The 27,015-nt window shown below is 50.4% G+C and overlaps 1 protein-coding gene across 3 annotated transcripts in view; it reads right to left on the reverse strand.

The window, feature by feature from the left end:
* Nucleotides 1–27,015, reverse strand: part of COL8A2 (collagen type VIII alpha 2 chain) — a 194,474-nt gene that overhangs the window by 33,368 nt on the left and 134,091 nt on the right. For all 3 annotated transcript variants that reach the window (XM_075909155.2, XM_075909154.2, XM_089773416.1), the window contains one exon: nucleotides 901–1,085. In XM_075909155.2, the coding sequence (XP_075765270.2) occupies nucleotides 901–1,063 (163 nt within the window). In that variant the 5' untranslated portion in view covers nucleotides 1,064–1,085. The remainder of the gene's footprint in view (nucleotides 1–900; nucleotides 1,086–27,015) is intronic.

Genomic DNA, 27,015 nt, shown 5'->3' on the forward strand with positions numbered 1-27,015 from the left:
TCCATGGGTGTAGCAGAGACTATAAAATGCCCTGCTACGGTCAACACACTGGGTGGGCTCGTCTACACTGGCCCCTTTTCCGGAAGGGGCATGTTAATTTCACAGGTCGTAATAGGGAAATCCGCAGGGGATTTAAATATCCCCCGCGGCATTTAAATAAAAATGTCCGCCGCTTTTCTCCGGCTTTTAGAAAAGCCGGAAAAGAGCGTCTACACTGGCCCCGATCCTCCGGAAAAAGCGCCCTTTTCCGGAGGCTCTTATTCCTACTTTGAAGTAGGAATTTAAATCCCCCGCGGATTTCCCTACTACGATAGCTGAAATTAACATGCCCCTTCCGGAAAAGGGGCCAGTGTAGACGTAGCCGGTGTGTCTAGACTACAGGGTTTTGTCGACAAAACTATACCTGCGTCCACACTGCCTTTGTGTTATGTCGACATAATGTTGACAAAACTCAGCAGTTTTGTCGACGTATGTAAACCTCATTCTACGAGGAATAACGCCTTTTGTTGACAGAGTTCTGTTGATAGAAGGCATTATTGCATCTACACTGTCCTTTGCGTCCACACTGTTATGACGACAAAGCGGCTTCCTTTGTCGACAGAACTGGCTGCAGTCTAGACGCTCTTTGTCAACAGAAGCTTTGTCAACAGTATCTGTCGACAAAACCCTGTAGTCTAGACGTACCCACTGTGTTTCCATCTGCAGGTCTTAGGGACCAACCGCACCCTTTGGACTTGGGCTGCGCCCGATAACGAGGAGTGAATTTTCCCTGCTTTGGAGCAGCTGCAGGTCTCCAGACACATCAGGCCGCCAGAGTGGTGCCCCCATTTCTGCCATTGGCCACATCCCCAAATCAAGCCCTCCGCCCCTGGCTCCCTTTGCGTAAAAATGCCCCCTTACCAAGATACTGCCCTTTGCCTTCCCGGAATGGGGGCCCCAGGGGCCCTTTCACCATGGGCTGCATGTATTTCACTTGCCCGTATCCTCCACCGCCAGCACCTCCTCCCGACACCGAGCGGATGCCAGCCACAAGCAGCAGCAGTGAGACAGCGCCGGAGAGCATCCTGGCGTCACGGCTGGTCTGTCTGGGGAGAAAAGCGAGCCAGGTTAGGGAGACACGGACGCTGCGGATTTTGCCACCGCGTGGCTTAGAGTCCACGAATAAAAGGGACTTGAGCCGTTGTGTCAAGTATTCAGTTTGGGGCAGGTCGGTCTGAAGCATGGGTGGGGGGTGACCCCATGGCTTGGGGAGGCAAGTCCCCCCAGCTCCACCCACCAGAGCCCATGCTCCCCCCCTCCATGGCCTGCTGGCTCCTACCCCAGCCCCACTCTCCAGACAATGTGGCTGCTGGCCCCTCCCTGCCCCAGGGTAGCACGCCCTAGCCTCCCTCAGCCCTGGAGAGCCAGTGGGCGGTGTGGAGAGCCAGCGGGTAGCGCAGTCCCAGCCTCCCCCATCCCCAGAGCTCCCAAGAGCCAGCGGGCAGTGCGGCCCCAGCCTCCCCCAGCCTGGGCCTCCGGAAAGCTGGCCCGCAAGCACGGCACAGGGCTGGCCATGGGTAGGGCCCGGTGAGGCAGTTTGGGAAGGCTGTGCCTCCCCTGGCCTAGGAGGCCCGCCCGAGGTCTGACGGTTCACAGCTTACCATGCTCTAAACCCTTCCAGCACTCAAATGCCATAGCCCTTAGGCACGGCCCTGCTTTGGGAGCCTGAGGAGAAGACTCTGTTTACCTGAGCAAACTCAGGCTGGCCTTCCCATTGACCTACACCAGGGCTGAGCTAGATGTGGTCCGAGGGCTGAATCCGGCCCACCTAACTCTGATCCGGCCCGCGGCCTGCATCTGGCCACTTTCTATTTATATCCTGCTGCCCAATGCCACCGAATTTCCAGGCGGTGGCTCAGGCAGCAGGAGTCTATTTGAATGGCTCACGGCTCCTAGTCACAGCAGCAGGGGCTGGAGCTGTGAGCCCTGGAAATAGCTGCAACAGTCAGACTCATAAAAGCCTAGGGCTGGAAGAGACCTCAGGAGTCATCGAGTCCAGCCCCCTGCCCAAAGCAGGACCAGCCCCAACTAAACTACCCCAGCCAGGGCCTTGTCAAGCTGGGATTTAAAAACCTCTAGGGATGGAGATTCCACCCCCTCCCTAAGTAAACCTGCAGGCAACATGGTAGTGGCACAGCCAGGAGTCACAAGCCCTTTGCTGTGTTTTTAATTCAAAGCCTCTGGCCTACGCAACTCTGGCCAGCCCCGCCCCTTCCAGGGGTGGAGCCGGCCCGTGACCGTGTGCCAAAATTTATGAAGTGTCCCCTCTGTGAAAATTATTGCCCATCCCTGACCTACACTGTGTGCAGTGACTTACCCCAGTGCAGAATGGGTTCTGCTCTGCTAGCAATTTACACCCACTTGGCACTGGGGTGTTATAGGCACAACAAGCAGAACTGCAGTGAGAGCCAAAGTCGTTCCACTCACAAATCTTCAAACTGCTCTTAGAGCCCAACTGAAAGGACCTGGACTGGCTTGAAGCCAGGGGACCAGAACCACGAGGCAGGCTATCAAATCCTGAAGATGAAAATGGAGCCATTACCGTCTGAGGATAAGTCACACAACATACAGCAATAGATTGGGATGCTCTGAAAAATGCCTGTTAAAAAGGCAGTAATACTGAGTGAACTGGGAAAGCGAATGAGTATAGAGAGCAAGGGTGGTTGTGTGGGGAGCACATCGGACTGGGTCTCAGATTATCTAGATTAAATTCCCGAGTCTGCTACAGAACCCCCGTGTGACCTTAAATAAATATTTCATTTATTCTGGGCCTCAGTTCTGCAGCCTGTCAAATGGGTCTACTAGTTCTAAGCCCTTAGTGCGTTTGGAGTCCACATTTTACCTTAATCCAGATTGATTTGCATGTACACATATGTGCTAAAAAAAAACCTCACAAAGTATTTCTACCTCCATGGGAGGATGTTTTTTTTTCCAGAATAAAAGTGACTTTTGAATTAGCGTCACCCACACATGGAATTAATCAGGAATAGTTACTGTAGTGGCAGAATAACTTCGCTTTGGAGGTATACCCTAAAACGCTCAGCGCCTTGGACAATGGAGCCTTGAGCTTGGCTAGGACATCTGGCTGCTATGGTAATGTAACTAATAAGTACTAATATGGTACCTCATATATAGTTTCAAAAGGTACCCAAGTGACTGTTTATCTCAGGTAAATTATATCCATTTTGTGAACTTCCACGAAGGAGCTTTAAAACAAATGTAAAAAAAAAAATCCTCTTGAGCTGAGAGTTGTTGTCACATCTCTCAAATGAACAGGATTCCCTCTAACAAAAAACGTGTGTGCTTTGGAGTTGGCTCTCGAAAAGATTTCAGGTTCAAAGTCTGGGCCTCTCTCTCTGACTGAAACCTTAGAGGCACACAGCTCTGTTTGCGCTCAGCTCGGGCAGTGGGTTCCCAAATGCCTGTAGCTTTTGGCGGCTGGCGGCCTGAAAAATTAAATGTCAGAAACCAATTCCCACTCCCAGGTCTGCCAGCACTAGTAGCTTTCCACGGTGGTGCTTTTTCAACAACAGGAGTTTGTTTGGTCAAGTACTTATGAGAACCTCAGATTGTAAAAGCACAGAGGGTTATGATGCCATGGAACAGCAGACTTGAGTGCCTGTTTATACAAAATAAATACGCTCTATGAATAGATCTTTCCTCTAGCAACACTTTCTGTGCCAGTCCCAAGCAGAAAGCTTTGCAAGCAGATTGATTTGCACCAACGAACATTTATTTTCAGAAGCTTAAATAACACACAACACTAAAGAGCAGGGTGTTTTTGAGTCTCATAATAACAGAACGGTGGTTGCTATTAATAAGCATGAAGTGCTTGGCCTTTCTGTTCCTCAGAAAAAATGAGCAGACCAGCCCCTCAGCTGGATTTGATCGGCATTTCCTGACTCATTTCCACTGAAACGGCGGCAGAAAGCTGTGGCATGAAAAAACAAAAGCAAATAAAACTGAAAAGAAAGAAAGAAAGAAAGAAAGAAAGAAAGAAAGAGACATAACCCAGCATGGGACAATTTCTGATGCCTCAAACTGTCTAGGCCAAGCCATCAAACATCTTTAATGAAGACCTCGGGCCTCGCAGCCCCAATGAATGTTTGTGAAGTTTTGTTTTGTTAGCTCTAGCTCTAGAACAGCCCTCCTGTGATTCCACACGCTTGGTGCATGGGAGGGTGAGCTGTGGCCAGGGTGCCAACATGCTGAGGTAAAGAGTTTGCTCCGGCTGCCATCTTTTGGCTGCCATGTTTCCACGCGGCCTTCTCCTGTCCTGAGGGGAGGAAATGGCGCCTCACAAAACGGGGTTAAGGCCTGAGTGAGACTTTGGGGGCTGTGGAGCTCACAAGGGAAGCAGGTGGTTCAGCTCGCGGGGACCTTGAGGGAAGAGGATTTGCTCTTCCTTGCACCACAGACAATGAACAAGGTGAAATTGCAAGTCCTGGCTCCTTTGGCATGGGATTAATGCCGCAGTCAGTTGGACAGCTAGCATGGTCTAGTAGTCAGAGGACAAACCTTGCAGGCAGGACCCATGGGTTTTATTTCTGATTCTGCTACTAACTCACTGTGTGATTTGGAGTAAGTCACTTCCCTTCTCCCTGCCTCGGTTTCCCCACCTGCAGAACTGGGCCAGGGATACTGGCTGACCTACTTCGCTGGGGTGGGGGAAGGATGTGAGGTTTATTTAACCAACATACCTGGGAATCATCCTATGAAAGATCCCAGAAATGGAGACAGGATTGTTCCCAGAGGGCAGAAAGAGCTGAGCTCAGAGGTCATTCTGCTAAGCAAGATGCTGGGTAGAACGGGGCTCCCTAGTATTTTCTCCCCCATCGCGGGCATCTCTGCTCAGGGAGCTGCCTGAATCATTAGAGATCCGACCCTGTGAGACTCCCAAAAGCTTCCTGCGAACCAGTGGGAGTGGAGCACACTCCGCACCTGGTCCTTGCCTAAAAGAGAAATGGGGAGGCAGATAGAACACACACATCAGCTGAGCCCCGGAACTGGCTGTCCACGCCCATAATCCAATTTGAGGAGAGGCGATTTCAGAGCAAGACTTCCTCCCATGCCCATGTCCACTCTAAAAAATGAAGTCGACCTAACTTATGTCTGCATTGAGCTATCGCAGTAATGCCGTTGCTTCTGCGTATCTACCCTTTGTGCCTTGTGTCAGCAGCGCATTTCCTCTCCAAGGGCACCGGTACCCATTGTATGGCCAGGGTGGAGTAGTGTGGGCTAGTTGCTAAAAGCTAGTAACCGGCAATGTCAGAAGAGCAATGTCTATGCTGGGGCTGTGTTGACCAAACTACATTGACCTTGATTCTACTCCACTTGTGGAGGAGGAGTTAGTTTAGCATTGGCACTTCCATAGAGTTAGGTGGATGTAAGCTGCCTTTCAGCGACCTGTAGCCGTGTGGGTCTGTTTCAGCACAAGGAGTCCGGTGGCACTTTAAAGACTAAGGGTATGTCTACCCCCGCTAGTTCGAACTAGCGGGGTAGTGTAGTCATCCGCAATTGCAAATGAAGCCCGGGATTTGAATTTCCCGGGCTTTATTTGCATGAAGCCGGCCGGCGCCATTTTTAAATGCCGGCTAGTTCGAACCCCGTGCCGCGTGGCTACACGCGGCACAGAGTAGCTAGTTCGGATTAGGCTTCTAATCCGAACTAGCTGTACTCCTCGTGGAATGAGGAATACGGAGATGGGAATGCGACTTAACTCTGTAGTGCGGACAAGGCCTAACACTCCCCACACTCTTAACAAAAGGTTCCAGTGAATAGGCGATAGGCATCTCCATCCTGAAGCATCCAAGGACAGAGCCATGAGAGGGAAACCCCACAGGGATAAAAAAGTCATAGCATCGTCAAATCGTAGGGCTGGAAGAGACCTCGCAAGGTCATTGAGTCCAGCCCCCTGCCCAAAGCAGGACCAATGTCAACTCAATCATCCCAGCCAGGGCGTTGTCAAGCCAGGACTTAAAAACGTCTAGGGATGGAGATTCCACTCCCTCCCTAGGGAACCCATCCCAGTGCTTCACCGCCTTCCTAGGGAAATAGTTTTTTCTAATAGCCAGCCTAGACCTCTCCCTCTGCAACTTGAGACCATTGCTCATTGTTCTGTCATCTGTCACCACTGAGAACAGCCTCTCTCCATCCTCTCTGCAACCCCCCTTCAGGTACTCAAAGGCTGCTATCAAATCCCCCCTCGCTCTTCTCTTCCCAAATCCTTTAGCCTCTCCCCATAGGTCATGAACTCCAGCCCTCTGATCATTTTGGTTGCCCTCCACTGGACTCTCTCCAATGCGTCCACATCCTTTTTGTAATGGGGACCCCAGAATTGGACGCAATATTCCAGATGTGGCCTCACCAGAGCCGAATAAAGGGGAATAATCACTTCCCTCAATTTGCTGGCAATGCTCCTCCTAATGCACCCCAATATGCCACGCCCTGTTGACTCATATCCAGCTTCTCACCCATTATAATCCCCAGGTCTTTTTCTACCAACCTGCTGCTTAGACTGTCGGTCCCCAGCCTGTAACAATGCTTGGGATTCTTCCACCCCAAGTGCAGGACTCTGCACTTGTCCTTGTTGAACCTCATCAGAATTCTTTTGGCCTAATCTTCCAATTTGTCCAGGTCACTCTGGACTCTATCCCTACCCTCCAACTTATCTGCCAGTCCCTCATGTCCCTTCTGAGGAGAGAACTAGAGAGAAAGGCAGCTCTATAGGGTTATTTCCAAACTCTTAAGCTTCTACGGAAGTGTCTAAGTGCAAACAAGAGGCAGCATGAAAAAGGTCACTTGTGTCATGAGACTATAATCTAGGAAACTGAAAAAAAACGTACAAAACAACAAATAGTCCTGTAGCACCTTAGAGACTAGCAAGAAATGTAGATGGTATCATAAGCTATTAAACAACACCAGAGAGAGATTTCCTGGCAAATCACCATGCCTGGGCTCAGACGAAGAAAATTATTTTGTGGCCTCTAACCTCAAGGTTAGATGTTTCAAAGGAGGGTTGAAAAGCTGGCCGATCCTCAGACTGCTGCTTGTGTCCCATGGGAACCTTTCTTTTAGGAAAACCTCTGTTTGCAGATCACAGATTTTCAACATTTTTCACCCCCTATTGATGTGAAAATAGGATCTTTCTCACTAAATTGTTCAGCAAAGGGAAGAAAGCGAGGTGCATTGGTCAGAGTAAAAGGTCTGCGAATCCCTTTGTGAGACTGCAGGTGAAATATTTCCCCAATCCATGCCTCAGTTTCCCCAACGAGGAAAACTACTGACGCCAGCCAAACATGTGTGTCAAAATTTTGGATTTTACAAACTTTTCAGATACTCTAGAGGCTGTTAAAAAAAAACTAGCAACATTTTTTTGCAAGAAATTTTCACAATGATTTTTGGTTAACATTTGGACCACCTCTAATAAAGACACTTTCCTTCCTAGTGAGCTAGAGATGAAACATGATGAAACAATAGTGCAGTCTCTGCTTTTTTTTTCTCATGTGATTTCATAATTGTCCGTTTGTGATGTCGTAACTATCGCCAGGACTAGCTGATATAGCTGCAAAAGAAAACGCAGCCTGCAAATCCAATGTGAACACCCTGACCTCGTCCCTCTTGCTTGGATGAATGCTGGACAAAGTGCGACAAATGAAAAGGCACCAAAATCCAGAGGTAATTATGGACAGTAAATTGGCCTTGAGCATGCCAAACAACTTAGCAACAGAAGAGATTTTAAGTGGTGTGTGTGTCTGTCACATCATGGGGTCTACAGTTTTATAGTGATCACACACAGGCTACGTCTACACTGGCCCCTTTTCCGAAAGGGGCATGTTAATTTCACAGGTCGTAATAAGGAAATCCGCGGGGGATTTAAATATCCCCTGCGGCATTTAAATAAAAATGTCCGCCGCTTTTTTCCGGCTTTTAGAAAAGCCGGAAAAGAATGTCTACACTGGCCCCGATCCTCCGGAAAAAAGCCCTTTTCCGGAGGATCTCTTATTCCTACTTTGAAGTAGTAATAAGAGATCCCTTTGAAGTAGGAATAAGAATACTTCCCTTTGAAGTAGGAATAAGAGATCCTCTGGAAAAGGGCTTTTTTCCGGAGGATCGGGGCCAGTGTAGACGTTCTTTTCCGGCTTTTCTAAAAGCCGGAAAAAAGCGGCGGACATTTTTATTTAAATGCCGCGGGGGATATTTAAATCCCCCGCGGATTTCCCTATTACGACCTGTGAAATTAACATGCCCCTTTCGGAAAAGGGGCCAGTGTAGACGAGCCCATAGACTATTGGGCTCGCTCCTCGTGTGGTGTAAATTAGCATAATTCCATTGACATCAGTGAAGCTATGTTGACCTCTTCCCAGTCACAAAGGTGCCCCCAAACTGAATGACATGGCTCTGCTTCCCAGCAAACTGCAGAGAGCTCAGAGCAGAGCAACAAAGATGGCTGTGAGAGCATGTGTGAGTGTGTGTGTGTGTGTGTGTGTGTGTGTGTGTGTGTGTGTTGGATAATTTCAGCAACTAGCATCAGTGATGGGTGATGTAGACAAGGGAAGGCATTGCCTTCCCAAAACTGGCCACACGTTGGCCAGGAAAGCTGAGGCTGCACTGCCTGCTGGGAGGGGAGAGGCTAGGGGGGCCGGGTATACTCCAGGGCTGGGGGTATTAGCTCTGGCCCCTACATTGCAGGGCAGGCGTGGCTCCACATGTATGTTTGCAGAAGGGGCGGGGCCTCAGGGGGAAGGGGCGGGGCTGGGACTTGCCTTCCCCTGGTGGGCCTTCCTGCACTTTCCCCGTTAGGGTTGCCAGGTGTCCAGTTTTCATCCGGACAATTCGGTATTTGGGTCCCCCGTCCGATAAAAAAACCCAACATTGGTTGCTCAACAACGTTGGTCTCCCGTTTTTTGGTGTTTTTTTTGCTCAGCCAAGTTTACTGTGTTCTGGATTTTTGTTGAACACCTCTGGCAAGTCTAGCCCCCAGTAATGAGGGCAGTAAATGAATTCTGCCTTCACAAGAAATGTGCCATATTGCCTTATCCCCCCAAGTCAGATGCTGCTACTGCTGTATCTGTAAGTATAACCCAGCACCTAGCATAGTCCCAAGCTCATTTATTGCAGCACGTGTCATGCACTATAAGGCCGAGTCGCTCCGCTGAGCTCAGTAGGGTCATATCAGCATGAAGCTGGGGTGAGTCAAGTCTTAGAGCCTCTGAGCCCGTTCTCTCCAGCCCTCTGCTTGCTCCTGCAGGGCATGCGTGAGCGTCACTGCCTGTCTGTGGGGCCGCTTGGGGAGCGGAGGCTGCTTCTCCTCCCATCATGCACCACTGCTTGGCCTGGCTTTCGGCTCCACATACTTCCCAAAGCTCCAAATCTTGTGCCCAAATCTTCCCAACTCCGACACAATGAGGTGCTCGCAGCTGCAGCGAGGTCTGGGGTTTGGCGCGTGTCGTGTGCATTCCTCCCTCCCCGAAATCCTTGAGCTGAACGACGGGCACGAACCCAAAGTCAAAGTGCCCTGGCTAGAGAGCGCAAGGCCCTGCCTGAGGTTGTTACGACAGCGCCTGCATTTCAGGGCAGCCCCAAACAAAGCAGGGCATTAAAAATGCAGACGGCTCAGAATGGCTGCTCTAGCATAAGACCAACGCTTGCAACCAGCTTCCTAGCCTGGCACGCTATGCTGAGCCATGGGCGGGATGGGGCGGAGGGTCTGTGTCACCCCCGGCCTGGAAGTGAGGAGACAGAGAAGTCGAGAAACTCTCTGGAGCCGACAGCTCCCGTTCTGGCACTTACAAAACAGGACAGAAGGAGGAGCTTTCTGGAGCAGGCTCACACACTCCCCCAGGCTCTGCTCCCTCCCGTGGCTGGGCCTGGCTTTCCCAGCTACCGAGCGTCCCAACCGGGCAGAGCCGAGGTGGGGTTGGCTTCCCGAGTGGATGAAGAGGAGTCACATGCTCTCGCAGTTCACAGAACCCTCCATTTGGGCCTGGGCCACCTGGCCTTCCAGTGGCGGGAAGAGGGGGGCTGGTGAGCTGACTACCGGAGGCTGCAAGCCGAGGCCACCCACTGCTGCCCTCTGCCCACCAACCAACTCCCTGTTCCCACCCACTGCTGAGTCCCCACTTCGAGCCCCTACCCTGAAGCAGAAAAAGCCCCCTAAACATTTGGGAGGGGGCTGGGACAGGCCCCGTAGCTCAGAAAACTGGGCTCAGCCACCCGCCTTGGGTCACAATGATTCTGACCCTCCCTTTCTAGGACATGGAGCTGTGCAGCCAGAGAGCCTTGCACAGGTGCTGGGGCATGGCTATTTGCCGAGTCCGTGGCTGCAGCTTTAACATCCATACCCTGAACTACTGATGCTCTTCTGACCAGCCCAGAGTCTAAATTCTAGCTCTCGGCAAACACCCTCTCTCTGGATGTCAGCCCACGAGCCGCGTTCAGTCTGGGGTAACCTGCCAAGCCAGGGAACGTCCCCTTGGTAGTAACAAGAGGCTCAGGGTGTGAGATAACTAGTGGCAAGGTGCCTGGCAGGTTCAGAGGCCGCAGCCAATGGTCCTGATACGTTACTTTGCACGGCGGATAAGGGTACGAAAATGCAACGAGGTTACATAAAATATCCCCTAAGCCCGCCCTGCTTTGGAGAGAGACCCGCCGCACCTCTTGGGCTTGCCAGAAGCTTTTGTAGACTATTTCAAGGTGTGGCGCAGAGAGATTAAATGGGAAATTTGCCGTCGGACTCAGGACAGATCCTGCCGACTTCTGATTTGACCTTTACCTCTCCCACTCCTCTTTCAAAGCAAAGCAGATGGTGGCTGAGTTGACCTTCGTCATGCACATTCTCCAGCGGGTGTGTAGATGTGCTCTGCCTAGGTCCGGGGAGGAGCAGTCCTCATTTGTATCCTGTCCGCACTGCCTGGCTAAGGGCAGGGCCGTCCTTATCCATACCAGAACACACAGCTGCATGGGGCACCTGAAAATTTGGGGCACCACTGGGTCTTAAAGTCCACCACCACCTCTTCCTATCTCTGGTCTGTGGCTCTGCTTCCTCCGGAGAGGATCTAGTTAACTTAACAATGACAAAGCCTGCCAGAGTGATTAGCAGTACGAAAAGCCGTTTAACAAGCATTTCAACGCTAGGACTATCCCGTCAGTTCCTGAATTGACTGTGTCGGTCAACAGGACCGGAGTTTAAAATCTGCTTTAAAAATATTTCATTGGTGTGTCGCTCTCCTCTCTAGAAAAACATCTCTCTAAAAATCACCTCTCTAAAAAAAACATCCCCATCCCTTCCCCAGGATGCTGTTGGGCATGGGGGCCCCAGTTTAACAGTACTGCACCCCCATAAATCCTAAGACTGGCTCTGGCTGCATGGCCCTCGCTCCCAAGGAAGTCAATGGCAAAACCTAGGCTGATTTCAGGGGAGCAGGATTTAGCAGCCGGAGGTCAAAGGTTGGGCTGTAAAGGCGTAATCGGTTACCTGGTTACCCGGTGTGCCAGCCTGGCCGGGCCCAGCATGGTGTGCCGTGGGCAGGGAGCTCCTCCTGCACCCCCCCGCCCTAGCGTGACATGGTGGGCTGGTTAACTGGTTAAACATATAGGTTCTCTGGTTACCATTTTACACAGGATTTTACTTCCCTAGTTAAAGGCTGCTCTCCAGCTGCATGGTTGCACTTTTCTCCCAGATGAGCTGAGCTGCTTGGATGAATTCCCTGATCCATTTTCCCCCCTGCTCAGCCTCAGTCATGATCCTCCCCCACTTTGCTGGGGGTGGAGGGTCCCGAAGAGGAACGTGCCTGTCCTTCTCAGCCACGAGGGGCTTGGAACAATCCCCAAGAGGGCTTCTCTATTGGGTGGGGGAACAGCCCCCTGCTTTGGAGAAAGTCTTGGAAGAGGTTTATTTCCCCACAATCAGAGACCCTCTCTCGGCAGCAGAGCGCACCGGTACCGTATTGCTCAGCAGAACAGATGAAATCCAGTCCAGGGCAGGATGGTGCACAGAGGGAGCTGAGGTCCCTGAGCTCAGGACTGGTCTAAACCAATTGGCAAGCCCGAAGGTTTAAAAAAAAATACCAGACAAAAATTTGTCAAGCAAAAAAAAAAAAAGCCGCCAGGGAAAATTTGTCGAGCAAAAAAAAGGTCGCTCCAGCACTCTGAAACCAACAAAGCAAAGGTCGCCCCCATTTTACAGCTGAGGAACTGAGGCACAGATTGTAGGATCTGTGGGGCAGGGACCATCTCTCACAATATGCCTGTACAGCGCCTCGCACAATGGAGCAGCGGGGAGGAGGTTGCAGATGTTACCATAATACACATAATAGCAGTGGCTTGATAGTTGCATCATTTGGGGTGTTTTCTGATGAGGATTGTTCCCTCCCTTGGCCATTTTGGGCAGCGCCACAGCTACACTGCGCCTTTCCTGCTGACCGGCACGCTCAGCCCTTTGCTGAGCAAGGGACAGAGGCCCAGTTTCGATGTGCCCAGAGGCGTGTGATCCCCTCAAAGCTCCTCCAGTGTTAACAAGGCACCCTGTGCAAGCAGAACCCACTAGCGGGGCGCTCCAGGCACCACGGCAGCTTGTCACTCGCCGTGCCCCGTGTTCAGCTTTACGAGCCTGTATGATCTGCTCACTAACACCTCGTAGCCTTGCACGGTCAGAATCGAACCCCTTGGGAGAGGCCAAGGGGCAACCTGGTGCCGGAGCACTAGTGTCTGGACCGTTTACGTCTCTATTTCCTCTGGGGCTGCTCTCACCCCAGTACTCCTCTGTGCATGAAACTGCCCTGGGAAAGCTCCAAATCAAAGTGTTCTCTACAAAAGGCTCGTTTTGCCTTTACGGCTGCCTGGCCTTTCCCTTGCTGCTGCACTGGAGAGGTGGGGGGTGGAGGGGGATGGTGCCAAAGAGAAACGGGTCCGTGTGGGTTTGCCAAGACCCTGCGTTTCACGTGCCGGGGCCTGCAGGATGAGAGCTCTCTAACAAAAGGCAGACAGCATTATTAGCACTAGTTGGGGGGCTGGGCAGAGGGGGGGGAGTTTAGCTCCTATCTCCCAGGAGACCCCCTTGCAGAAAAGCAGATGGTGGGTTTTGCCAAAACGTGCAACAAAAGCAAAACAAAGCAGCCGCTTGAAAACAGAGCTCTCGGGCTGGACGGGGGTGAAGCGCTCTCAGCTTAGAGGCTCAAAGGACGTTGCATGTTGCAGATGACAGCCGCGTCGGAAAACAAGCTCGCCACTCAAAGATTCCTTTCTTCGGGATGTTTTGTTTTGTTTGAGGTTTTGCACCGAGGATTGGCAGGATTGGAAACAGATGCCTTTTAAATAGGCTCTATAAACCCTCCCGCCGTAAACCCTCCTGCCATGCATGTTTTGTTCCCCGATCAAGGAGGGGCAAGCGGGCTTGAAAGCGAAAGACACGAGCCTTCCAGACTTGTCCCATCTTCCTCTCTGGCAAAATTTCCACCACAAAGAGCTCGGCCTGCCTGAAACATACCCTGGCTGGAGGGCACGGATCTGAAGCTACAATTATGAGTCCGTTACAGGCATGATTGACGGGTCAGGCATCCCCAGCGGAGCAATGGCTAATCCTGAGAGCTGAGAGCCGATAGCCAACCTGGGGACGCTCCTGTAGTTTGCTGTGCAAACTCTCACCCCTGATTGGTGTGTGATGTTGCAGCACTCGTCCTGAAGGGCCCTTCCAAATTCACGGTCCATGTTGATCAATTTCATGGTCACCGGCTTTTAAAACAGGAAAGGCCATGATGGTGGTGTGATTGTAGGGGAGGTTCACTCAAACAGAAGTGGGGGGGGGGTTACCAGGTTATTGGGGGGGTTGCGGTACTGCTACTCTTCGTCTGTGATGTTGCTGCTGCTGGGGGCACTGCCTTTAGAGCTGGGCAGCTGGAGAGCAGCAGCTGCTGGCCAGGAGCCCAGCTCTAAAGGCAGAGTCGCCAGCCAGCAGCAGCACAGAAGAAAGGACGGCCTGGTATGGAGTCGCCGCTCTTCTGTGCCGCTCCCTGCAGAGCTGGGCCCTCAGTCAGCAGCCGTTACTCTACGGTCGCCCACTTCTGAAGGCAGCAGCATAGATGTAAGGGTGGCACGGTATGGTATGGCCACCCTTACTTCTGCACTGCTGCTAGCAGGGCGCTGCCTTCAGAGCTGAGCGCCTGGCAAACAACCCATCCCTCTCCAGCTGCCCAGCTCTGAAGGAAGTGCAAGAAAAAAGGGTGGCAACACCGCAACCCCCCCCAAATAACCTTGGGACCCCCCTGCAACTCCTTTTTGGGTCCAGATCCCTCAGTTTGAGAAAGGCGGGCCTCCCCCTTGAATTCTGCACAGTAGAGGGCAAAAGCACATAAGCAACCAGATTTCATGGCGGGAGACCAGATTTCTTGGTCCGTGATGCGTTTTTCATGGCTGCGACTCTAGGGTATGTCTACATTACCCCGCTAGTTCGAACTAGCGGGGTAATGTATGCATACCGCACTTGCTAATGAAGCCCGGGATTTGAATTTCCCGGGCTTCATTAGCATAAGCGGGGAGCCGCCATTTTTAAATCCCCGCTGCTTCGAACCCCGTGCAGCGCGGCTACACGGGGCTCGAACTAGGTAGTTCGGACTAGGGTGCCTATTCCGAACTACCGTTACTCCTCGTGAAACGAGGTGTACCGGTAATTCGGAATAGGCACCCTGGTCCGAACTACCTAGTTCGAGCCCCGTGTAGCCGCGCTGCACGGGGTTCGAAGCAGCGGGGATTTAAAAATGGCGGCTCCCCGCTTATGCTAATGAAGCCCGGGAAATTCAAATCCCGGGCTTCATTAGCAAGTGCGGTATGCATACATTACCCTCCTAGTTCGAACTAGGAGGGTAGTGTAGACATACCCCTAGTTATTAGGCAGTGAGTCTAGTATTTAGAGCAAGATGCTGAACGCCAGGACTCTTGGGCTCTATTCCCACCTCTCCAACAAGCCTTGCTAACTTGGCCTTTGTCTGCATGAGAAATGTGCGCCAATATACTCTTAAATTAGTTTTAAACCAAGTTAGCTAAACAGGCACAAGCCCCCACTAGGGATGTGAATGTTTAACCAGTTAACTCAGGGGTGGGCAATAATTTTTTGCCGGGGGCCACTTTGGAAATTTTTGAAGTGGCCCCAGGCCGCACAGGAAGGGGCGGGGCATCGAGCGGAAGGGTCGGAGCATTGAGTGGAAGGGGTGTGGCCAAGATATTTCCAGGTTTCCCACCCCTAGACCAATGATTGGTCTAGGGGTGAGGGAGTGCCTTTGGCCTAGGGGCAGGAGAGCACAGGAAGCCTCCTTCCACGCCAGGGGCATGGGCACCTCGGGGGAACGTAGGGTGGGGGCAATTAGGGACTGGGTGAGGGGGGGGGGAAATGCACAAAGCCTCCCCCCGCCTTGCCAGGAGCATGCGGCGCTTTGAAGCACCACGCACTGCTCGCAGGATGGGGGCAGAGTGGAGAAGGCTTCGTGTGCTCCCCCTCCCCCAGACCTTAATTGGCCTGGGGGCAGAGCTTGGTGGGCCAGATGTGGCCTGCAGAAGCCTTTTTGCCCACTCCTGGGTTAATTGGTGGGGGCTGGAGCTTCTCCCTGCCTGCAATGGGGAAGGAGAGGCAGCTGCTCTAGCCACGTGGTGGGAGGGAGGGGTGCCACTCCAGCCAGGCTGGAGCGATCCCCCCGCCCACCCTCCCCTTTAATGGTTTAATCAGTTAATCAATATGTTTAACCGGTTAGCCAATTAAGCGGGATTTTACATCCCTAGCCCCCGTCTAGACACACTTCGTTCTGTTTAAGAGTGGATTATTTCAGGCAAGGTTAAAGCAATTCCCAGTTGAATTACACGGAACCAAATGAGCCTGGTTTAAACTGAAGTAAGAGTGTCCACACTGCCTTTTGCGCTCAGTTGGATTCAAATCGCACCTTTAGTCAAACTGATGTAACACTGCCCCTAGACAAACCCTTTCTAGATATCGGCTACGTCTAGACTGGCAAGATTTAGCACAAATACTCTAAACGCAAGAGTTCTGCCGCTGTTACTTTGTAACTCATTTTTTGCCAAAGCTCACTCACTAGGCTTTTGCCATTTTGATGCCGGACTATCAGGAATGCTGCAAACAAACGGGCCACAGGCCGCATGAGGCCCGTGGGCCGCATGGTGAGTAGCTCTGCACTAGACCAAGAGCTGACAGTCCCCGGTGGACAAATCAGAAAGTGAGAGGGATTCTAGGGGGCAGGCGTTTCCATTGGAACGTGTTTGTAGCGCTTCCAGCCGAGTGGGGTGTCCGTCCTGGCTGGCCTCTCCGGGCTACTGCAATAGACAAGTGAACGCCTGCTGGTGATGAGGAGGGTAATAAAGGGCCAACTCCTGAGCCAGATACATGGGTGTATCTCTGCTGAACTCAATGGAGCGATGTCAGCAGAGAGCTCTGCTCACAGTATTTAGTGCTTCCAGAGCATCTGTTGTCAGACAAAGGCATTTTAAAGCCATTCAGACCTCACTCCTAAGCTTTTTGACAGGGTCAGTGTAGGGACGCTCAGGGAACGGGCGGAGACTTATACAGATATCAATTATTCCCCACCCCTGATTTGTTAGTGCCATCACCTCCTTTTCAGAACGCACAGTGGACTTGGTTCCTGCTACCAGAACACGTGGCTAAAGGAGCGACTATACAGCACCCTACACTCGAAATAAGATACGTAATTTGCACTATGCAAATTGCCTATCTTCTTTCCAATCTATTTCGAAATAGCTTATTTTGAAATTTGGCAGGTTCACACAGCACCCAATTTCAAAATGACGCACTGTTTCGAGCCATCCCTGAGCCGTCGGTGCAACGAGGTTTACCGGGATGGCGAAATCGCGAGTCCGTTATTTCGAAAAATATTTTGGGATATTCCGGTATCCCGAAATAGCCATGCAGTGTAGACGTAGGCTGAGTCAGATGTGATCCAAAACCACTAAGCCGTGCAGCCATGCGATTCCTTTCCCAGAGGCCTCCCGCCTGACATCAGCCTCTGCTGCCATGAAGCCGATCCATAACCCCCGTGTGTTTTGGAGGAGGGGGAAGTAGGCAGAGGTAGCAGTAGGCAGCTGGGTTACTTTATTTGTGGCATTCTGTCACCGACTGCATGTGCCATAACATCACTGCTGGCAGCTGCCTCGCTCAATCAAAAGCGATATCGTCCGGATGACACAGGTAGCATTTCAGGGATGATCCCAGAAAGGGAAGTGACAGATGGCAGAACAAGGAGCAACTGTCTCTAGTTGCAGTGGGGCAGATCTAGGTTAGATATTAGGAAAAACTATTTCCCTAGAGCATGGGTTCCCAAACTGTGAAGAAATTCCAGGGGGAGTGCACCCCCCCCCAAGTTTTGCTGCTATTTTTATTTTTGTGGCCCTGGTCAGGTCCCCCCCCTTTTTTTTTGTTCAACAAGTTTTCTGCTACTTTGTTAAGAAACCCTCATACCCCATCCTCCCAATCAAAAAGGGGGCGTGATGCTGAAAAGTTTGGGAACTGCTGCCCAAGAGGGCGAGGAAGCACTGGAATGGGTTCCCTAGGGAGGTGCTGGAATGTCCATCCCTAAAGGTTTTTAAATCCTGACTTGGCTGGGATGATTGAACTGGGGTTGGTCCTGCTTTGGGCAGGGGGCTGGACTCGATGACTCCGAAGGTCTTTTCCAGCCTTAGGATCTGATGCGGGGAGAGCTGTTCTCAAACCGGCTCCATAGGACAAGGCAGCAGCAATGCTGTTCGGAGGCATTCCCCCTCGCTCCCTGTGCAGGAAGGGAGCTGCCTAGGGTGCTGTGTTATCTGCTGTACGAGTGAGATGCTGCAACCTGTCACGTTCTGCATTCGTGCTGGTTTCTTTGAATGAGATGGGCTTGCCATGCAATGCCTTGGCTGATGAATGCCTCTGGCCCCTGCAGAGATGTATATCCGAGATGCTTTCCAAGCCAGATGGGGTGGCACACGCATTCATTTTTATACCCGTGACCCTGCCATCGCACGCCTGCTGCTCCAGGTGTAAATGCGCGTGTAAGTCACACTTACCTGGTGCAGTTCTCATCTGTCTCCCTCAAGTGGCAAGGTTCTATTGAGATTCATGAGGCTGCTACTGGCTTTAGGCCTTTTAGCTCAGGCAACAGCTGGTTTTAGATGCTGAGGTCCCAGAAACAACCTCTGCTCACCATTGTGGGGCATCACATTATACATGCACGGCCTGAATTGCTCTAGATCTTGAGATCTTGTGCAAGAACATGCAGAAATACTCACAGGCCCAAGGGCTATGTCTACACTGGCCCCTTTTCCGGAAGGGGCATGTTAATTTCACTTATCGTAGTAGGGAAATCCGCGGGGGATTTAAATATCCCCCGCGGCATTTAAATAAAAATGTCCGCCGCTTTTTTCCGGCTTTTAAAAAAGCCGGAAAAGAGCGTCTACACTGGCCCCGATCCTCCGGAAAAAGCGCCCTTTTCAAAGTAGGAATAAGAGCCTCCGGAAAAGGGCGCTTTTTCCGGAGGATCGGGGCCAGTGTAGACGCTCTTTTCCGGCTTTTTTAAAAGCCGGAAAAAAGCGGCGGACATTTTTATTTAAATGCCGCGGGAGATATTTAAATCCCCCGCGGATTTCCCTACTACGATAGGTGAAATTAACATGCCCCTTCCGGAAAAGGGGCCAGTGTAGACGTAGCCTTATTGTCTGTAGCTAGTACCAGAGATGGTCTTTAATTGCCATGTCCTAATGAGACGGGTGGTACACCTAATGCCACATTAACCCGGCATAAATCAACGATGCAGTAACTACCTGTCTAGTACCAGACAGTGAAAAAAGATCTATAAATCATAGAATCATAGAATACTAGGACTAGAAGGGACCTCGAGAAGTCGTTGAGTCCAGTCTCCTGCCCTCATGGCAGGACCCAGTACTGTCTAGCCCATCCCTGATAGACAGTTATCTAACCTACTCTTAAATATCTCCAGAGATGGAGATTCCACAACCTCCCTCAGCAATTTATTCCAGTGTTTCACTACCCTGACAGTTAGGAACTTTTTCCTAATGTCCAACCTAAACCTCCCTTGCTGCAGTTGAAGCCCATTGCTTCTTGTTCTAGCCTCAGAGGACAGGAAGAACAAGTTTTCTCCCTCCTCGTGACACCCTTTTAGATACCTGAAAACCATTATCATGTCCCCTCTCAATCTTCTCTTTTCCAAACTAAACAAGCCCAATTCTTTCAGCCTTCCTTCATAGATCATGTTCTCTGTTGCTCTTCTCTGGACCTTCTCCAACTTCTCCACTTCTTTCTTGAAATGTGGCGCTCAGAACTGGACACAATACTCCAACCGAGGCCTAAGCAGCGCAGAGTAGAGCGAAAGAACAACTTCTCGTGTCTTGCTTACAACACTCCTGTTAATGCCTCCCAGAATCACGTTTGGCTTTTTTTGCAGCAGCGTCACACTGTTGATTCATATTTAGCTTTTGGTCCAATGCATGAACAAAGTGGAGAGACTGAAGAGTTATTTACTTCATAACCCAAGAACCAGGGGTCACCCTATTAAATCAATAGGCAGAGTTTAAAAAGATATAAACAAGTGCTTCTTCACCCAACATGCTTGTGGCCAGGGGCTGTTGTGAAGGCCAGAAGTCTAACTGGGTTCACAAAAGGCACAGATGCATTCATGGAGGAGAAGTCCAAGCACCTGGCACTAGCCACTGCCAGAAGATGGGCTAGAATGGACCATTGGTCTGACCCAGCCTGGCTATTCTTATGGCTGATGGCTTCTACCTGCAGGTATTAAGTGGATCTGAGTTATTACAGGGCAGCACCATGTCTGTGTGTGTTACAGCTGTGCACAGAGATCAGGGTCTTGTTTTTTTGAGCGCTGTCCAGACCCTGAACGAGAGACCCTAAGCCCTACCCTGAAGCACAAGCACATGAGAGGGTGATGATGGGACTTGCCCAAGGCCACCAAACAAATCACTAGCGGAGCCAAGAACAGAAACCGCATCTCTCAAGTGCAACTTGAGCCTGAGCCACATGAAGGGGCTGGGATCCAAACTCTCCTGCTTTTCAGAGGTGAGATTTTTGTGTGAGCACCTCCCGGCCCACACAAATGCAATGGGATTGTGTATCTACCACAACTTTTACTGCAACTTAGTCTGCCTGGTACCATGAGAGGCTGCTGGGCTGAATCAAATCACGGCTGGATAATTCTACGGTCATTGGTAGCTCTGCCAATGAACGAATAAGGAGAGTCAAATCGCATGCTTCCGGGCGAAACCTGACCAGCCCCTGCAGCGCTCAGGCACCCCAGAGCTCAGTAGACACAGAACAGCGAGAAGGGGCTGGTTGGCTGCCCCTAGCACGCCAGGGACAGGCTGCAGACAGGGCAGGGCGACTCTGTAATTGTACCCAGGATGGAAACACTGCAGGTCACATAACGGACTGAAGATGCTGGCACACCAGGCTGCTCTGATTGCCCATCAATATTAACTCCCACGTCACATGGGCATCAGCCGCGGACATTTGCAAGTGAGCTCTGCCTCCACGTGGGTTCCAGGGCTCCTTTCTCAGCCAGGGTTCAGCGTATCCCTTTGGGAAAGTGTCTCACTGTGTCACCGAAACCCAGGCCTCGTCCTCTCCGGGTTTACAGCCCCTTGCCCTAATCGCGCTGCCAGGGGCCTGCACAAGAGGCTTGCGGGGGTGCAAGTCCACCACTGTCGGTGGAGATAAAGCTGGACTCACAATCACATTAGCGAAGTCTAGTGGCCCTTTCGCCGGGCTCAGGGCCGCATTATGACTTTCGTGGGCCCTAGACACTTTTGCCTTCGTGGGCCCCTCCCACCATAATAATATCAATAATAACATTTTTTAAATAACTTTAATAACTTTAAATACTTCAACATTTTTTTCCTGTTTTAGCCAAAATTGAATAGATTTTTGTGGGCCCTAAAAGTTTCATTTTTTTCTGATGTGAGAAAAAAATTAAAACATTTTCTTCTACCCTAAAAATTCTTTTTTTTCTTCTGATTTTAAAAGAAATTAAAACATTTTCGTGGGCCCCTAAAAGTATCGTGGGCCCTAGGCACTGTGCCTAACGGATAAGTTGGCCCTGGCTGGCAGGGGGCTCTGCTTGCATACACATGGATCCCGCCTGGGCGCCCGTGCACCAGGAGATGCAGCCAGGTAACCCCACCGTTGGGCTAACCAGCTGCTGTCATTCCTACCAGTCCAAGGCCACCCCTCATTAGATGGGGCTACTCTAAGGTGGGTGCATAACTGGCTGGATAACCGTACTCAGAGAGTAGTTATTAATGGTTCACAATCCTGCTGGAAAGGCATAACAAGTGGGGTTCCGCAGGGGTCTGTTTTGGGACCGGCTCTGTTCAATATCAACGGTTTAGATATTGGTATAGAAAGTACGCTTATTAAGTTTGCAGATGATACCAAGCTGGAAGGGGTTATGACTAATCTGCAGGATAGGGTCATAATTCAAAATGACCTGGACAAATTGGAAAAATGGTCTGAGGTAAATAGGATGAAGTTTAATAAAGACAAATGCAAAGTGCTCCACTTAGGAAGGAACAATCAGTTTCACACATACAGAATGGGAAGCGACTGTCTGGGAAGGAGTACGGCAGAATGGGATCTAGGGGTTATAATGGACCACAAGTTGAATATGAGTCAGCAGTGTGATGCCGTTGCAAAGAAAGCAAACATGATTCTGGGATGCATTAAGAGGTGTGTTGTGAGCAAGACACGAGAAGTCATTCTTCCACTCTTCTCTGGACCCTCTCCAGTTTCTCCACATCTTTCTTGAAATGCGGTGCCCAGAACTGGACACAATACTCCAACTGAGGCCTAACCAGCGCAGAGTAGAGCAATGAGAATGATTAAAGGTCTAGAGAACATGACCTGTGAGGGAAGGCTGAAGGAATTAGGTTTGTTTAGTTTAGAAAAGAGAAGATTGAGGGGGGACATGAGAGCAGTTTTCAGATACCTAAAAGGGTGTCACAAGGAGGAGGGAGAAAACTTGTTCATCTTGGCCTCTGGGGACAGAACAAGAAGCAATGGGCTTAAACTGCAGCAAGGGAGGTTTAGGTTGGACATTAGGAAAAAGTTCCTAACTGTCAGGGTAGTCAAATACTGGAATAAATTGCCCAGGGAAGTTGTGGAATCTCCATTTGTGGAGATATTTAAGAGTAGGTTAGATAAATGTCTATCAGGGATGGTGTAGACAGTGCTGGGTCCTGCCATGAGGGCAGGGGACTGGACTCAATGACCTCTCAAGGTCCCTTCCAGTCCTAGTATTCTATGATTCTATGATTCTATGATTAGGCTCACATGGGCTGCTCCTAAATCCCGGCACCCGGGACACTAGGCTTAATGTGCAACCAATTGGAAGAGAAAAAAAGTGTAACAATTAATCCTTGAAGTCCCACGTGCAGTCACAGATCAGGTGGCTTTGGTCTAATTCTCCTCTTGCTGAACGACTCTGCTGTAAGGACACAGCCATGTGCTAAACGCCCACAGAGCAGCTTCGGGGGCCAGGCCGTTGTCCGATGGCGGCTGCACAGTTATGCTCTGCACTGCTTGTGCATCAAAGAGCATTGGGGGTCTTTGTGGGTAACCGGAGATCCGGGCTGACTTCAATAAGAGGTCCCACAGAGGAACGCCACTGGACTATTCAGGGAGGGTTGGAATTCAAACCAAGACCCCAATTTTGCAGCCAATTCATCAATTCGAATGGGGATAAATTAAACCTTTGGCTCAGAAGTCGCTTGAATATGCAGCTTCTGAATCCAGGTCTGTGTTCCGTGGCTTGGGCAGGTGGGCGAGTGTAAATGCAACTGTGCTCAGAGCTCAGCACAGTGCCAAGGGGCATGAGGGACAGACAGCTCCAGCCTAGCGAGTGCTAGCTCCGGAGGAGAGAGCCAGGCTGCAAATCAGGATCGAGGGGCCTTGGTAGAGCCGGGGGTGGGGATCCCTCAACTGGAATACTGGGGAGACAGCAGACTGGGATCCACGGCAGAGCTGGGCAGAACCAGGAGAGCAGATCAGACATTGAGGTTCACGGGCAGAGTTGTGTGGGGAGGAAGTTTGCTCAGCCCTTGTCTACCACATGCCCAGTTCTAGATGGGGCTATCCAGGTGTTATCTCCGCAATTCCCAAACCACACAGAAACAAAACCACTATGCTCACGGGGCTTTCTGCACAGCTGGGATCCCAGCCATGGGGGAGCTCCCCTCATACTGCCCCTTGTGCAGGCCAAAAGAACTGCTAGACACCCCGGCTGGCTGCAGGGTCGCTGCACCCAGTTTTGCACTTGTGCGAGAACTCCCTCATCAGGACAAACAGCAGCTGTGTTTGCCCCAGCGTGCAAGTGGAGTTTGCACCAGCGTGGAGAGAGAGCTCTTTGGGCCAGGAACTGCCTTTCGACTCTGTGTTTGTACAGTGCCTAGCGCAGTGGAGCCCTGGGGCCTAGGGCTGGAGCTTGTAGGCGCTAAAGCAACACAACTAATCATCACAACCATGAAAAACCACCAGGACACACCGGACCTCAGCCCCACACCCAAGAAACAGCCACTGGATGAACGTATCTCAACCCACCCTCTGATTCAGTGGCTAAAAGCTGTAGTACAACCTAAAGGGCATGGAGACACGGTCTGTATGTGCCCACCTTACGACAAACACTCATTAACCATCAGATGCTGCCCAGGACAAGCCTTAGGAGAGCACAGGGTAGGGTTTCCCAAAGTGTGCTCTGTGGAGCCTAGGTGATTTGTCCAGGGGCTCCACAAGAAAATGTTAATGACAGTTGTATGACCCTGTTATTTTGTTACTAATTTTTTGATAGTTTACTTGAAAAAAAAATAGAATTGATACGAAATAAAAACAGAATTCCAAAACGTTGTATATTTATGTGGGTACCTATTGAATTAAAAAAAAACCACAATATTTTAAAGGACCCCATAGGGTCATCTCCAGAGGTGATCCAGGGAAATGGTACCAGCAGACAATGAGCATCAAAGCTACTTTTACAAATGTAGCTGGCTCGCGATCTGATGTCAGGCTGGGTAAGTGCTTAGCCCCGGAGACACCCACACTCAGACCTAGGGTTGCCAGATGGTTTAACAAAAAATACCAAACACCTCCCACCTCCCAAAAAAAACCACCGGGAAAAAATTCTGTTGAGAAAAAAGAAGGGGGGAGGGGAGACCACAGTTGTTAAGAAAAAAAAAAAAAGGTGCTGTGCCTTTAAATGGCCCCACCGCACTCCTCACTCCCCCAGCCCCACCAGAGCAGCAGGGGAAAATTGTCCTTGCCAGGCTTCCATCCCAGGGAAACAGGAAAACAGGAAATACCAGACATTTCACGTCCAGTATTTTCTGGTTTTTTTTACCGGACATGAGACCCAAATAATGACCAGTCCAGGCGAAAACCAGACACCTGGCAACCCTACAAGACCCATTGATGTTTATAAAACCTCAGGGAGGGAGAAAACTCCACAAACCGCTTCTCAGACCATGAAAACATTTGGGAAACCTTGGCAAAGGGCTATCTCTATGCAACCAGCTCCACAAAGGACATCCCCCCAACTTTGTCTGTGTTAGCCACGCCCCCTTGCTCCCAGGTCTCTGGCAGGACATCCCAGAATGCATGGCTGCTTGTACTAATCATGCTGAGCACGCATCCTCCAGATGTCTTACAGAGGCATTGTGGGATAGCTACTCAGCATGCGCCATGCTAGTGCGGGATAGGAGGTGCAGATGCGCAAATAATTGTCTTACAGAGGCATTGTGGGATAGCTACTCAGCATGCGCCATGCTAGTGCGGGACAGGAGGTGCAGATGCACATATTCGACTGTAACTGCATATAGGCGGCAGCAGCGTGGAGGCAAATGGGACAGAGTTACTTAGAAGGAACCCAATGGTTATGCCTGAACTGGCTACAAAATCACAGCTGTAAGCTATAATGAGGACAGCGCTTTGGGGACCGAGAGGGGAAAGGGAAACCCTGCTCAAGGGAATAAGAATATTAAGCTATGTCTGGAATTGCCAGATGGGCTCAGTTTCCATTTAGGCATCGAAATAAGTGGTTAGATGATCAGAAGAGCAGCTTGGAAAATCTGGCTCTTAGAAGCCTGCAGTCTTGACATAGCCTTTCAGAAGAAGTGTTTCCAGAAGAAATCTTCTGAAAAAAACCTCTTCCGAAAGAGCGTCCACACTGCCAAAGTGCATCAAAAAAGCACTCTGCTTTTTCGACAGTTAGTGTCCATTCAGTGTGGATGCTATCTCACATGCAAGCTGTGATTACTAGGGGCGGAATGGCCACCAGGGCACCTGTGCTTTTTCCTCTTTCCTCTTCTTGTGAAAGAACTTCCTCTTCCCCATCCACACATGCCTTTTTCGGAAAGAGCTCTTTTGGAAAAAAGCTTCTTCCTCATAGAAAGAGGATTACCAATGCCGGAGAAACCCCTCTGTTCTTTTGATTTACTTTTGAAAGAACGTGATTGCAGTGTGGACGTTACTCAGATTTTGTCAGGAAAACAGCCTTTTTTCCGACAAAACTCTGTAGTGTAGACATACCCTGTCTTGGGTGCCGAAATGGGAGCTGAGTTCTTAAATGCAGCCTTGGACTTTTGTGAAAATGTGGCCCCCGTGTCTCCCTGAAATGTACAAGCCCTGAAAAATAACCCTGGACCGCAGATCTTAGAGGGGCTGGTCACAAACTCAGAAACATCCCAACAAACAAAACTGCAAAGATATACATGTGGAAAAAGTGGAGGGAAAATAAAACCCAAATGGAGAGGGAGGCAGAAGAGAGAAGAGAGGAATGGACGAGACTAGAGGCAGAGGCACATGGGTCGTACCAGGTAAGAAAAACAAATAACTAGCTGATTCAGGATTTTGTTCTCTTTTTCTTTTATAGGGCGGAACTGTATTTTTACAGCTGCAGTCCCTTAAAATGGGATTTTCCCCCTTTTAAACAAATTCCCATCAAATAATGTTTCATAAAAACAAGCGTTCCTCTTCTAAACCCCAAAGACGGAGAAGTAATAAAATCTACAAGGCCCTCTCTCACCCAATGACAGAAGCTTCTTTAAATGAACAGAAAGAAGAGTGCCACGCTGTAAGAGCTTATCTATATGTAAAGCCCACAGAGGATGCTGGCTGTTATCTGCTGGAGGGATTGACCCTGCGACCTTAGGGACTAAAGCCATGTTCCTGTACGGGATGAGCTAAAAGGGCTTCTGGCTCTCAGCTAAGGCTGTAGCGCAGACGCCACTCTCCCTTCTCAGCAGGCTCAGTGCTTCTGGGTTACATATACTTATGTGGAGATTGATGCTCCGGCAATCAATGTTCTGGGGTTTGATTTAGTGGGTCTGGTAAGGGGCCCAGTGGGGCCCTCGTTGACCCCGGTACTCCACATAGTAAAGGAAATTGGTGGGAGAGACTCTCCCATCGACCTCCTGCTGTGGAGACACCTCAGAAATTCAGCTTAAGGTACATTGACTCCAGCAACACAAAGCTGGAGTTGTGGATCTTAAGTCAACTTTCTCCCTAAGTGTACACCAGGCCTAAGGTGTGACATAACGTGAACTTGCATGACAAGATGGGCTGAGACTGAGACAAAACAACCAAATCACCCGCCCCAGGGCAGGGGTAAGTCCATACCAATCCGTATGCAAGCCATGGCAATTCTGACACTAGTACAAGCAAGTCATGTTTGGTTTAGACTGTGTTTACATTCATTCACAGCAGTGGGTGCAAAGGATGGAAAGCACACACCGAGCAGGCCAGAAGATATAACGCAAGCCCATAGCTTAAGTTTAGCTAGAGGCCCCTTTTGGAATAAAACCATAGAACATTACTCGGCCGCTTTGGATTGCTGGTAACATGAAAATCAGCAATGGTGCAACCTTTCTGTTTTAGATACTTATTAACGGCCGCCAAACATTGTGAATGCA

The sequence above is a fragment of the Pelodiscus sinensis genome, chromosome 26, assembly GCF_052426305.1.
Source record: "Pelodiscus sinensis isolate ZL-2025 chromosome 26, ASM5242630v1, whole genome shotgun sequence".
NCBI classification, from domain to species: Eukaryota; Metazoa; Chordata; order Testudines; family Trionychidae; genus Pelodiscus; species Pelodiscus sinensis.